The sequence below is a fragment of the Loxodonta africana genome, chromosome 9, assembly GCF_030014295.1.
Source record: "Loxodonta africana isolate mLoxAfr1 chromosome 9, mLoxAfr1.hap2, whole genome shotgun sequence".
Classification (NCBI taxonomy): Eukaryota; Metazoa; Chordata; class Mammalia; order Proboscidea; family Elephantidae; genus Loxodonta; species Loxodonta africana.
Window position 1 is genome coordinate 45860588 of NC_087350.1, and position 12646 is coordinate 45873233.

General features: G+C 50.6%; 1 protein-coding gene across 1 annotated transcript in view; it reads right to left on the reverse strand.

The window, feature by feature from the left end:
* Positions 1–1044: 1044 nt before the first annotated feature.
* The window catches only part of PRRX2 (paired related homeobox 2), a 51448-nt gene continuing 39846 nt past the window's right edge, over positions 1045–12646 (reverse strand). Inside the window, exons 2-4 of the mRNA XM_003407623.4 lie at positions 3930–4117; positions 3125–3303; positions 1045–1504 (exon numbers count right to left, since the gene is read on the reverse strand). Coding sequence (XP_003407671.2) covers positions 1369–1504; positions 3125–3303; positions 3930–4117 — 503 coding nt within the window. The 3' untranslated portion in view covers positions 1045–1368. The remainder of the gene's footprint in view (positions 1505–3124; positions 3304–3929; positions 4118–12646) is intronic.

A 12646-nucleotide genomic window follows, 5' to 3' on the forward strand; every position in this document is an offset into this window, starting at 1 on the left:
TTGATGCCACCTAGATGCTGTGGTTGGAAATTCTAGCATTCCTGGGGTTTTTCATGTGGTTTGGGCAGGGCAGAATATGGGAAAACGGGTCCATCCCATTGACTCCATCGAGGTATGACTGTTATGCCACCTGTCCTGCCTCCCCTCAGCACCAGGGCCCAGGTTTTAAACCCTACTCCGAGGGGGCTGATCATCTTTGTGACCTCTGGTTTGGGGGATCGCTGCTAACTTTCCTGGTGGGTGTGCCTATCAGAAGGGGTGGCATGGGGCCAGGTGGAGGGCACTGGCTTCAGACCACTCCCCATCTACCTCCGCCGCCCCTCCCCAGCTTTCTGCAGACCACTGGTAGTGATATCAGTGATGTCATTTGCTGATGGCACCACCCTCTTGCAGCCCATGTGTCCTCTGTCACTCTCAGTGACTGGGTGCAAACGGGTGGGTTGGGGAACTTGGGAGAAGACCTTCCTGGTGGCCTCAGCTATCAGGGACTACTCCTCTTTCCTATGAGCCCAGCTGGGCCCTCCACTCCAAATCTCCATTTTCTGGGCCATTTGCCCAGGCCCCTCCATGGTCAAATGCCCAGAGGAGTCCTACACCTTCTGTGTGCCCAGAAGCAAGGGATTTCATTCCAGCATCTCCCCACACACAGTTTGAGAATCCCTGGCCACCCATCCTGCCTCCTCACGGGGAAGAGAGGACACCCCCTTCCCAGAGAGTCATCCAGCAGGGCAGAAGCAGGGCAGAGCCAGAGTCTAGCTCTCAGGACCGAGGCAGATTGCTCTCCTCCTACCTCACTCCCCATCCCCTGGGGCTCTACAGAGTTTTCATTCAGAACTGCAGGGAGAGAAGTAGGTCTGAGCCAGGCCTAGTGAAGCCCCACTGCGGGCCAGAGAGAGGCTCCTGGAAGGCCATGCACCCCCTCTTCCCCCCTCCCCTTACCGCCCCCAGCTCCCTGGCTCCATCTCAGCAGTGGTCTGGTTTGCAAACCTGCCCCCTCTTGGCCCTTGCCTGCCCTCCCACAACCTTTTAGGATTTAAAAAATCATTTTATTTTTTAAAGACAAAAGCTTTTTGGTTTTAATACACAAAGTAAATGAGGTCCTTGGCGAGCTCCTGCTCCGCCTTCGGCCCAAACCCTCCAACGGTCATGGGGCCGCAGTTGGGGCTGGTCGTGGATAAAGGAGCTGAGCCGGGCTCCAGGCGCCTCAGCAGCCTCTCGGGGTCAGGAGTCCAGGCTGGAGAGAGAGGCCAAGACAGCCCAACCAGCCTGTCCCAGGGACAGGGGACAGGAGAAGGTCACATTCCTGTGTGTCTGCCCTCCCTTCTGTTGTTGGACAAAAGAAGCAGCTGGGTCCCTGCAGGCCGGCTGTCAGTTCACCGTGGGCACCTGGCTGTGATGCAGGCTGAACTCCTTGGCCTTGAGACGGAGGCTGGCGATGCTGTTGGCCATGTTGACCCCTGGGGTTGCGGGGCCAGAGCCTCCAGGGCTGTAGGGTGGCACCGTGCTGGGGGTGACAGGGGACACAAGGATATGTTGGTGTGGCTCATGTGCCAACCAGAGCTGACCCTGGCCTCTGGTCCTCCTGCCTCCCCTCCTCAGTTTGCTCTCCTGGAAAGCCTTGGCCTGGGGGGAGGGAGGGGGCTGGGGCTGCAGGGTTTGGACAGGATCAGAAGCACCCAGGGTAGGTACTGGGACAACACTGCCTTCTCTGTTTATTTGGTGTCATTCCTCACTGGACCATGAACTTCCAGAGAGGGGACTAGGCCCTGCTGGCCCTGTTTACCCTCCACCTGCATTGGGCTTACACACCGTGGGATGGACGTGACCTGATCACACACCTGCATTTCATGTCTCTTGGTCATTCTTCTGCCCCCAGATGAGGACTGGGCAGGGAAGGAAGTCAGGAGAGCTGCAAGGCTAATGTGGGCATTGCCTAGGGTTCAGAATCCATGAGACAACCCACTGATTCCCTGCCTCCCACAAGACCACAGCTCTAGCGGTGCCATTCTTACAAACTAAGGGTGAATGGCGCCCCCTGGAATAATGGGGTGTGGTGGTGGAGACTTGACTTCCCAAGTACTTCCTTCCTTTTCCTGCCCTGCCACTTTGAAGCCTATTTCCAGCCTTGACCTGGTCAGGAACAGCCCCAAAATTTGGCTCTGGGCCCCGCACCCTAGCCAGGCTGACGGGAAGGAGAGGCTATTCCCTCAGACTTTCCAGTCACAGTTTCTCACCTGAAAGGGCTACACAAGTTGCTAGGGCTCCTGTGCCAGCCTGGAAATCTTCCTAAAGGTTTTCAACTTCCTCAGGGTGACACCTGTGCTTCACTTTCCCTCCACAGGGGAAGACAGGTCTTATCTTCTCTCCCCTTCACACATTTATGCACACACTCACACATGCATGCACACTTATGTGAACACGCAGGGGTGCTTTGTCCAATAAGCAAGGTAAGCACGGGCTTACCTGTGTCTACCTACTAATCTGCAGTGAAGAATTTCACATGGGTTTCACCACGCTACATCAGATCGAAACCCATGTGAAACTGTTCATTACAGATTAGTAAGTAAGCACAAATAAGTCCATGCTTACCTTGCTTACTGAGTCATCCGCTTCTGTCCAAAACCCACTGCTGTCGAGTTGATTTCGATTCATAGCAACCCTATAGCCCCTGTCAGGGACTGTAAATTTGAAAAGAGGCTTTGATTCTGTAGGAAGGTGTTGTGGGGTTGGGAGAGAGACAGATGCCAGCCATCTTTGATGTGGTGAAAAAATGTGAAATTGTTCACTACAGATTAGTAAGCACAAGTAACCCGTGCTTACCTTGCTTACTGGCTAATCCGCTCCTGTATACGCATTCACACTCTCACAACACTCACACACACACACTTGCCTGAGCATGCACACACATTTGTGTACATCCATTCACACACATACATGCACACGCAAAACACACACACTCACAGGCACACGCTTGTGCACTTACACACACACCACCCAGTGGATCCCAGGTCCAAGGGGCACATGGATACAGCTCCTCTAGGATTCTCAAAGGGGTCTAGACCCCAAATGCCCCATGGGGTCCCCTGGCTGCCCCCTCCTGACCTGATGGGGCTCCCACTCTCACCTGTAAGGAGATGAGGCTGTCCAGGAGAGATAATCTGGACTCAGGGCGGTGGGCCGGGGAGCCACGGGCTGCTCGATGGCAGCCTCCTGGCTGTAGGACTTGAGGAGTGAGGCGGAGCGGCTGGCCAGCATGGCTCGCTCATTCCGGCGGAATTTGGCACGACGGTTCTGGAACCAGACCTGGGATGGGAGGGTGTGGTGAGCTGGGCAAAGTGGGCTGAGGAGGGGACCACCTCACCAGGGGTCTCAGGGCTCTAAAGTCCTTCTGCACCCGGGTGTGTGGCTGCCCTGCCACCATCTCTAGGTCTCTGAACCTGTTTTCTCATCTGTAAAATGGACATAATATATGGGACTGGCTGCTGGGTAAATATAGGCTAAAGAAGGAACAAATGAGTGAATGAATGAACATTCTGCCCTTGTGAGGCTGTAAGGAGAGTCTGGATGCTGGACACTAGCTCAGGGCTGGCACAGAGAAAGCACTCAGCACTTTAAAACAACGTTTATTTATCAAAAGTCTTTGTGCTAGGCACTATTCTAAGCACTTTACAAAAACGTTAACTCCTTTAATTTTCGTAAGAGCCCTATAAAATAGACCCACATGATCCTTATTTTATGGAGTGGGGTGGGCTAAGGCACAGAGAGGTTAAGTAACTTGCTCAAGATCACACAGCGGCAGGGCCGGGATTTGAACCCAGCCCGTCCTGGCCTCAGAAGCTCTTAAACACTCCATCACAGCAACTCCTTAACTCCCTCGGGTGGCCCACGGATAGGTAGAGCCCACTGTGCGGCACCCAGGCCGCGCTCACCTGGACGCGCGCCTCACTGAGGTTGACTCGCCGGGCCAGCTCCTCCCGCACGAAGGCGTCGGGGTAGTGCGTGCGCTCGAACACGCGCTCCAGCGCCTGCAGCTGGCTGCTGTTGAACGTGGTGCGATTTCGCCGCTGCTTCTTCTTCCGCTTGGCGGCGCCGCCGCGTCCCGGGCTGGGGCACTCACCTGCAGAGGGGCGGGGGGGCGGTTAGCCGGGCGGTGGGCAGGACACCGTGCCTGCAGCGCCCCCAGCGGCCAGGCCGCCCCTGCGTCCTGAATTGCCGACGCAATTCACTTCTATCTCCCTCTGAAGACGGTCTGGGCCCAAGGGCAGGATCATGTCCCTTTAATTCACTCCGTCATTCATCCCTTCGTTCACTCATTCTTCAACACGTATTTACTGATCACCTACTATGTGGTAGGGACAGTGCTAGGCCCGAGGAGGGGGGATACACCCACCTACTGCCCTGGAATCGATTCCGACTCGTAGCAACCCTAAACGACAGATTAGAACTGCCCCTTAGGGTTTCCAAGGCTGTAAGTCTTTACCGAAGCAGACTGCCGCATCTTTCTCACACTGAGCCTCTGGTGGGGTCGAACTGCCAACTTTCTGGTTAGCAGCCAAGCGCTTTAACCACTGTGCTACCAGGGCACTTTTGGGGATACGACGGTGAACAAAAGTAGTTAGACCTCCGCCCTAGGGAGCCCACAGTCTGACCAAAGTAAGACGGTGTCTACACAAGAGCCCAGGGGACAGACATCTGCTGTCACGGGGGACAAGTGCCCAGGGAGGGCCCAGGAGACAACTGAGTGTCCCCAGCACCTGGCCCAGGGCAATGTTGTTGGGTTATAATAATATATAAATAAAGAGCAGTAAGAACCACGGTTCTGAGGGCCCACTGTGCACAGGTTCTTTAATACCCACAGACCACTGGATGGTCACAGGAACCCTAAAGACAGGTGCTATTATCCTCACCACTCCCAATTTACAGAGAGGCCAATGTCTCCGGTCCAAGTTAAAGCACCTAATATGCAATGGGTGGAGGTGGGACTTGAACCCACCAGCCTGGCAGCAGAGGCCTGGTTCTATTCATCATACCAAACTGAGAGCAGCTTTCCAGAGGGCCCCTACCCTGCTAAACAGGCTTCTTTCAGCATTCTGAACATCTACTACGTGCCAGGGGCTGTGCCGGGTGCTGGGGAGGGATGAATCCTACAGCGTTCTCGCCTAGCAGGTACCACAGGCCCCAGAATAAGACGTCACAGTGCCATGGGGTAGGGCTATGTCAGGGCGTGGGCCAGGGCGCATAAGGGGCTCACCTCCCGTAAGCAACAGGGAAATGGTCAGAGGAGGCCCCTTAGGAGAAGCAGAGCTTGAGCCGGGTTTTGAAGGATGTACAAGGGTTCTCCAATCAGACCAGAGGGAGGGAGGGAAGGCATCCAGGTAGGCGGAAGGATGTACGTAAAGCCCAAGAGGGTGAGGTGGGAACTACCGGGGGTGAATCCCACAGTGGAGCTGATCAAGGGTCCATGTCGCCTGTGATGCAGATCCGGCAGCTTGGGTAACAGTGACCCAGTGTGATGCTGGAGAAGGCATGGGAGTCAGTGACTTGTTGGAAACCGTCACCGTCCAGGCCCTGCCCTGTCCCTCGGCGGTACAGGTAAGGGGTGTTCAGCTGCTGTTTCCCACATTTAAATCTTATGCATGACCACTGACCCTTCATCCCCCAGGGCCCAGTTCATTGTCTACTCCTCCAGGAAGCCCCCCTCCGACTGCCTGAGTCCACATGGAACCCCCTTCTCTCCAAGGCACTTAGGACCAACACCCTCCAATTCAGTACTTCCTTGTACCTCTGATTTTTTTTCTTTAAAAAATAGTAACGTAATATCACTGCTGGTCACACTAACTGATTCAAACAACACAAAAGAGTGTAAGCAAAGTGCCTCCCACCCCAGCCCCAGAGGAGACAGGCAGTTCATAGCCTGCAGCGTGGCCCTCTACAGCCTTTACAAGATTACAAACACACATTTAAAAAAATTTACAAGTATGCTATACACACTGGGGCTTCGACTTGCCTATTTTTATTTAATAATATTTTGAACAGCTTTCTATTTCAGTACTGAGAAACTTAACCCTTTTTATTGGCTGTCTAGATGAACAATTAAAAAAAAATCTATCCAATTGACAGATATTTGGATTTTTTTTTCCCATAATATACTTTCCCTCTTGCCCCTCCCTTTGTCTGTAGGACCCAATTTTTAAAATCAATATTTGCTTTATCCTTCCAGTATTTCCTTTTGCAAATATAAAATATAAATAATACTTTTTTCCCCACCTCTGTCAAAAGGTGGGGGAGAAAGTATTCTGCACCTCATTTTTCCCCACTTAACAATACATCCCAGGGATTCCTTCGTAACAGTGCATAGAAATTGTTCACATCCTTTTCACAACTGCATAGTACTTCGTTGTGTGATTGACCCATGGTTTATTCATCCAGAGCCATATTGATGGGCCTGTGGCATTTTTCCAATCTTTTGCAATTAAGAATGCTGCAGTGAATGACCTCCTGCAGACGTGATTTGCTATTTTTGCCATTGCATCTTTGGGACAGATTCCTAGAAGCGAGTGGCCAAATTCCCCCACGGGCTTGTCCCATGTTGTATCCCTACCAGTAGCAGATGGGAGGGCCTGTTTTGCCCACAGTTTGGCCGACAGGGCAGACTGAGCATATTGTCAGACTTTTGTCCATTCCATGTATTTTTATTTCCCCCTTACATGTTTCCTGTATATACCCTACATATTCTTTGCACAGCACTGGGCATTGGTTCAGCTACTTACCGAGCATCTAGAACATTCCAGGCCCAGCGATACGTAACACTCAAACCCTGCTTTTAAGCAGCTCCCAGGTTAATCGGATTTACTGATCCTTAAGCAACCAACTTTAAGGCTATATCGGTCCATGAGACTGAAAATGATTGCATGTGTGTTAAGGGGGAGGGGGTCAGGCAGGAATCAGGAAGGTTCCCCAGAAAAGATGACCTTGAAGCTGGGTTTAGACCAGTGTTTCTCAGTGGAGGGCAGTTTTGCCCCTAGGGGACATTTGGCTGTCTGGAAACATTTTGATGCCGGCATCTAGTGCGTAGAGGCTACGGATGCCGCTCAACATCCCACAATGCCCAGGACAGCCCCCCCCATCTAAGAATTTTTTGTCCAAAATGTTAATAGTGCCAAGGTTGAGAAACCCTAGTTTAAAGGGATGACTAGGAGTTTATGTCCAGTATTTCTCCCTTTTGGGAAATACTTGCAAACGCTTGAGGCATATGCCGGGGAGGGGAGGGCAGTGGGGAAGGGACACGGTGTGGCCCCATGTGAGCTGGTCTTGGTACCTGGACCAGCTTCACTCTTCACTCTTCACCCTGTTCCTCCAAGAAAAGGCGAAGATGGATGAGAATGTCTCTGTGCCTAGGAATGTCTCTCCACCCACCCCCAAGCCCCATGAGTGAGAAGAAACCTTAAACCGAAACAACAAGGGCCCGCGTGCTGAAAGCCGGGTGGTGATCAATATCCCAGAAAGCGGGGACGGAGGCCTCTGGAAGGCCAGCCATCACAGAGCCAACCTCCTCCCTGCAGGCAGCACTGCTTGGGCACACACCCAAGGCAGGAGGCATTTTAGCCAAAAAAGGAGAATTTTTCGGGAATTTTCTGAGCAATTCGAAACTGCGGGGTGTCTAAATGAAAACCATTTTGAAGCCTGCGTGCTGGTGAGCAAGCGTCGGAAGAAACAATTCCACTCTTGCACCAGTTAAGCTGCGTGGTGACTTGGCTCCGAGGTCCTCATGCAAAGGCGTTTACCACGTCACCCCATCAGCGCCAGCCCCCCTACCCCCAACTGACACCAGACAGGCTCCACAGCGGGTCTTGAGTCAGCCCTCTCCTGGGATAACCATGAGGCAGCTAGGAAGGGAAACAGTCCACAAATACTGGTTTGTGCCAGGCATGGTTCCAAGTGCGCCACACATTTCCATTAACTGAATTCCTGTGCCCACCCTATGAGGTGTTACCCCATTTTACACACAGGGAAACTGAGTCTCCAAGAATCCAAACCAAAACCAAACCCGTTGCCTTCGAGTTGATTCTGACTCATAGCGTCCCTATAGGACAGAATAGAACTGTCCCATAGTGTTTCCAGGAGCAGCTGGTGGATTTGAACTGCTGGCCTTTTGGTTAGCAGTCATGCAGTGGGAATCTGAATCCATGTAGGCTGGAAGGCTCAGCCAGCCAAGACGAGGAGACCCTCATCCTCTCTCATCCACCTTGTTCCTAGGGGCAGTGACACTGGGGGTTGGCCACACTCTCAGCACCAGCTCTGAGATGCTACGGGGAGGGAGCGCCAGCCCGAAGTCATTTCACCGGTGCAGAAATGCCACTGAGTCTCCATGCCAGGCTGTTGGAAGTACACCCCTGGCACCTCTTTGTTCTAAAGGAAGACCTCACCGCTGGAAGCTGTGAGTGACAGTGGCTTACCCCAGGTCACAGCTGGTCAGTAAAGGAAAGAGCGGAGAGAAGCCCCAGTCAGTAAAGAGCTGAGAGAAGCCCCGGTCTCCTGCCTCCCAGGCCATCACGGCTCTGGGCAGCAGTGTAGCTGGTCTTGGTCGATGTTTCCTCCTCATTCTTGGATTTGGCTGGCCCACTTTTGCTGCTACTGTTGGGGGTGGGAGGCAAGCATCTGCCCACGCTTTAGCTCCTGGGTGGGGTTTACAATCCTTACAAACAGGCCTTTCCACACCAGGCCACCCAAACTTCGGTCCCTCCTGCCATGTCTCCCACCCACCACAAGTATCTTCCCCCTCTTCTTTCCCCTCCCCCTTCCCCAGTTGACTTCCATTGTAGACTAAAGCTGTATACTGACCAGAGGATTTGGAGTCTTTCAGATTGGGGTCCACACTGGTTTTGCCATTTACTCCCTGTGTAGCTGTAACAAGGGCCTCAACCACCCTGAGAATCAGCTTCCTCATCTGTAAATGAGGTTAACGACAATGCCCACCACATTAGGCTGTTGTGTGGAGCTGAGTTCAGCTCAGTGCCAAGAGCACAGTCACTGCTCTATAAATGTTCACTCTGCTCAGAGTTGATTCAGCTGCAACTAACAACAACAACTAATAATGACAACTCCTTAGAATTATTGCTTTTTTGCAACCAGCCTCGAGCCTGAACACAAGCATCTTTTCCCAGACCTTTGGTCCCCTCCCCTCAGCCCACAGTGGAAAGATAGGTCAGCAGTCCCAGCTGAGGGTAAAAAGGATTCAGGCAACATCTTCAAGCCAGCCCAGCACTTGAACCCACAGCTTTGGACTCAGACGGGGCCCTTGCACTGGTCGCTGCTTCAGAGCGCATTTGCATAATATTTATTACTGGAGTTGCCAGATCACCTCCTGAGAAATGGATTGTGGTGGGTGTGGATTCCTCCACTCTTGGGCTTAAAGCGTTTAGAAAATAAATAAATACTCTCTAAGCTCCAGGCCCTTGATGTTCATTCTCTCCCTTTTCACAGCACCCTTCTCATCAGCTCAGGGAGCGCTGGAGCTTCCTCTGGCCAAGGACGGTATGCCCAAAGTTTTCCTTTTGTACAATAAAAATTCTGCTTTTCTTGAAAGCAGCGACACGAATAGACACATGTACACCAGTGTTCACTGCAGCACTGTTTACAATAGCCGGAAGGTGGAAACAACCGAAATGGCCATCAACAGAACAGATAAACACAACATGGTATATACACACCATGGGATACTTCTCAGCCATAAAGAGAAACCAAGTCCTGATGCATGCCACGACGTGGATGAGCCTTGAAGATATTATGCTGAGTGAAATTAGTCAGCTGCAAAAGGATAGATACTGTGTTATCTCACTTATGTGAAATAAGCAAATACATAGAAACCAAAGATTGTTAGTGTTACCAGGGTAGGAGGGAGGCGGAAAGGGGCAGTTTTTGCTTAGGGGGCGGTGAGTTTATGTTAATGGTGGTAGACTAATTTGGAAAAGGATAGTGAGAATGGTTGTACAACTTGAAGAATATAATCAGTGTCACTGAATTATACACATAGAAATTGTTGAATTGGGGTATGTTTTGTTGTGTATGCTTTCACCACGGTTAAAAAAAATTTTTTTTTTAAACCACAACAAAAACATTCTGCTTTCTTTTAAGATTAAAAACGAAGTATTAAACTGCCTCCATTTGAACTGGCTATTGTGAGGGACTGGATCAGGCCAGAGATAAGCATATTCAGATGGGGGAGGCCTGCCCGCACATCTGTCTGTCTCTCGCTTTCTCTCTCTCAAAACCAAAATCACATCGCCCTCGATTACATTACAATGAAAAAATGACTGGTGCACAGTTTTCTGCCATTAAATTATTTCACACATACCATTGATTTGCCTGACTGCGGGCCAAAGACATTTTAAAACTGCTCTCAGCCAAGTGATCAAGTGTTCCCAGCTCCCCTCCCCTGCGCCCAAGGTTTTTCTTATTCCATGTAATTTAAGGGTCTAAATAGTCTGGAGGGAATTAACTGCAAATTCTTCCTAAGACAAATAAACCCAGCCTCTTCGTTTCTGCCTTTCTCAAGCTGTTGAGAGACACTCTCTGTTTGTTTTTGCTTGAAATAGTCAGTTTGCGCCTGACCCCGGGGCTGCAGCGAGTTCCAACCCAAATAAATAACTTTTATTAATTAGCATTTATTCTGACCAAATAAGCAGGTCCTCCTCCCCAGTGCGATCTCTGCCAACACGTTCACAAAAATAAACAATGGATCCCCAGGACCTTGATGTGGATTTAACAAATTAACACTGGGCCCTCATCAGAGGAGCCTCGACGGCGCTGCAGAAATATTTACAGCCAGGAAAATCTTAGGAAGGAAGTGGAGGTGGGGTGGGGGTGGGGAGGCCAGGAAAGGCTTCAGCTTCCCCCAAAGATTTCTTGGTAGAGATTTGGATTCCTTTGAAGGACCCCTGGGAGAAGGGCTCAGACAGGAATTCTGGAAACCAAATCTTTAGCCTGGATAGCATCTATGAGACATGAGTACCCTATATTTCTCTCCCTGATGTCACTAAAAGCAAAACCAAACCTGTTGCCAGTGAGTAGTACACGGTGACCCTATGTGGTTTTTTGGCTGTCACCAGGCTTTTCTTTAATGGTTCTGCTGGGTGGGTTCAAACCACCAACGTTTTGGTTGGTACCTGAGCGAAAACTGTTTGAACCACATAGGGGATACTTGAGAGAGAATTTCTTACCTCCTCAGGTAAGAAGGGGTGAGAGATAGCAGCTGTTATTCACAACAGCCAAGAGGTGGGTACAACCCAAGTTTCCATCAACAGATGAACAAAACAAACAGATAAAATGTGGTGTATTCATTCATGGAATATTATGCAGCCATAAAAAATGAAGCTCTGATAGACCTTGAAAACACTATGCTGAGTGAAGTAAGCCACACACAAAAGGGCAAATATTGCATGATCTCCTTATATGAAGTATGTAGAACAGGTAACCCTGGTAGCGTAGTGGTTAAGAGCTATAGCTGCTAACCAAAAGGTCGGCAGTTGGAATCTACCAGGCGCTCCTTGGAAACCCTATGGGCAGTTCTAATCTGTCCTATAGGGTCACGATGAGTCAGAATCAACTTGATGGCAATGGGTTTGGTTTTAGAACAGGTAAATTTACAGAGACAGAAAGTAGATTCGAAGTTACAAAGGCTGGGGGAGGGGAGAATGGGGAGTTACTGCTTAATGGGTGCAGAGTTTATGTTTGGGGTGAGGCAAAAGTTCTGGAAATAGTGATGACTTGCACAACATTGTGAATGTAATTAACACCATTGAACTGTACTCTTAAAAATGATAAATTTCATGTTATGTATATTTTACCACACACGCACACAAAAAGGCAGAAGAGGTATGAGGCAGTACAGCCTCACGGTTATGGAAATACAAGGACCCAGATTAGATTTCAGGTAGGCCAGGCTCATCAGCAGGGTGACTGGGGACAAACCTTTTAACTGCTCTCAGCCTCAGGAATCTCACCTGAGATATGGGAGTAGCAGGAAGCTAACTCATTTAACCCTCATAACAACCCTATGCTGGTAGCTCTTAGCCTGATTTCACAGATGAGGGCACTGAGGCACACAGGGTTAAGCAACATACCCAAAGCCACATGGCTAGTAAAAGCTGGAGCTGGGATTTGAACCTGCAGTTCAGCACCAGGGTCTAGGCTCTTGACCACCTCCGCATGATGCTACATGAACCCACTTTGACACAGGGGCTGGGCCCAAGAGTAGCCCTCCAGGTCCTTGCATGGAGGGATTCTGAGAATCTCTCCAAGGGTTATGGGTGTATGGAACAGCCAAGAAGAAGGAATGCTGGAGACTAGAGAAATATTTTAGAGCTGGGATATGTGATGGAGTTCACAGCCACGAAGGCCATGGATGGTGGGGGCCCAGTGGAAGAAGCTGTGAGTACCAGGGCCAGGGTCTGGCCAGGTCAGGCCTGGCACAGTGTTGGGTCAATAACATTTGGAAGAAGAAAGGGAGGAAGGAAAGAAGGGAGGAGAAAGGAGAAGAAACTGGGTTTCCAGGGTGTTATGGATTGAATTGTGTCCCCCCCCCCCGCCCCCCAAAATATGTGCTGTAAATCCTAGCCTCTATGCTTGTGGTTTGGAAAGCCCGGTG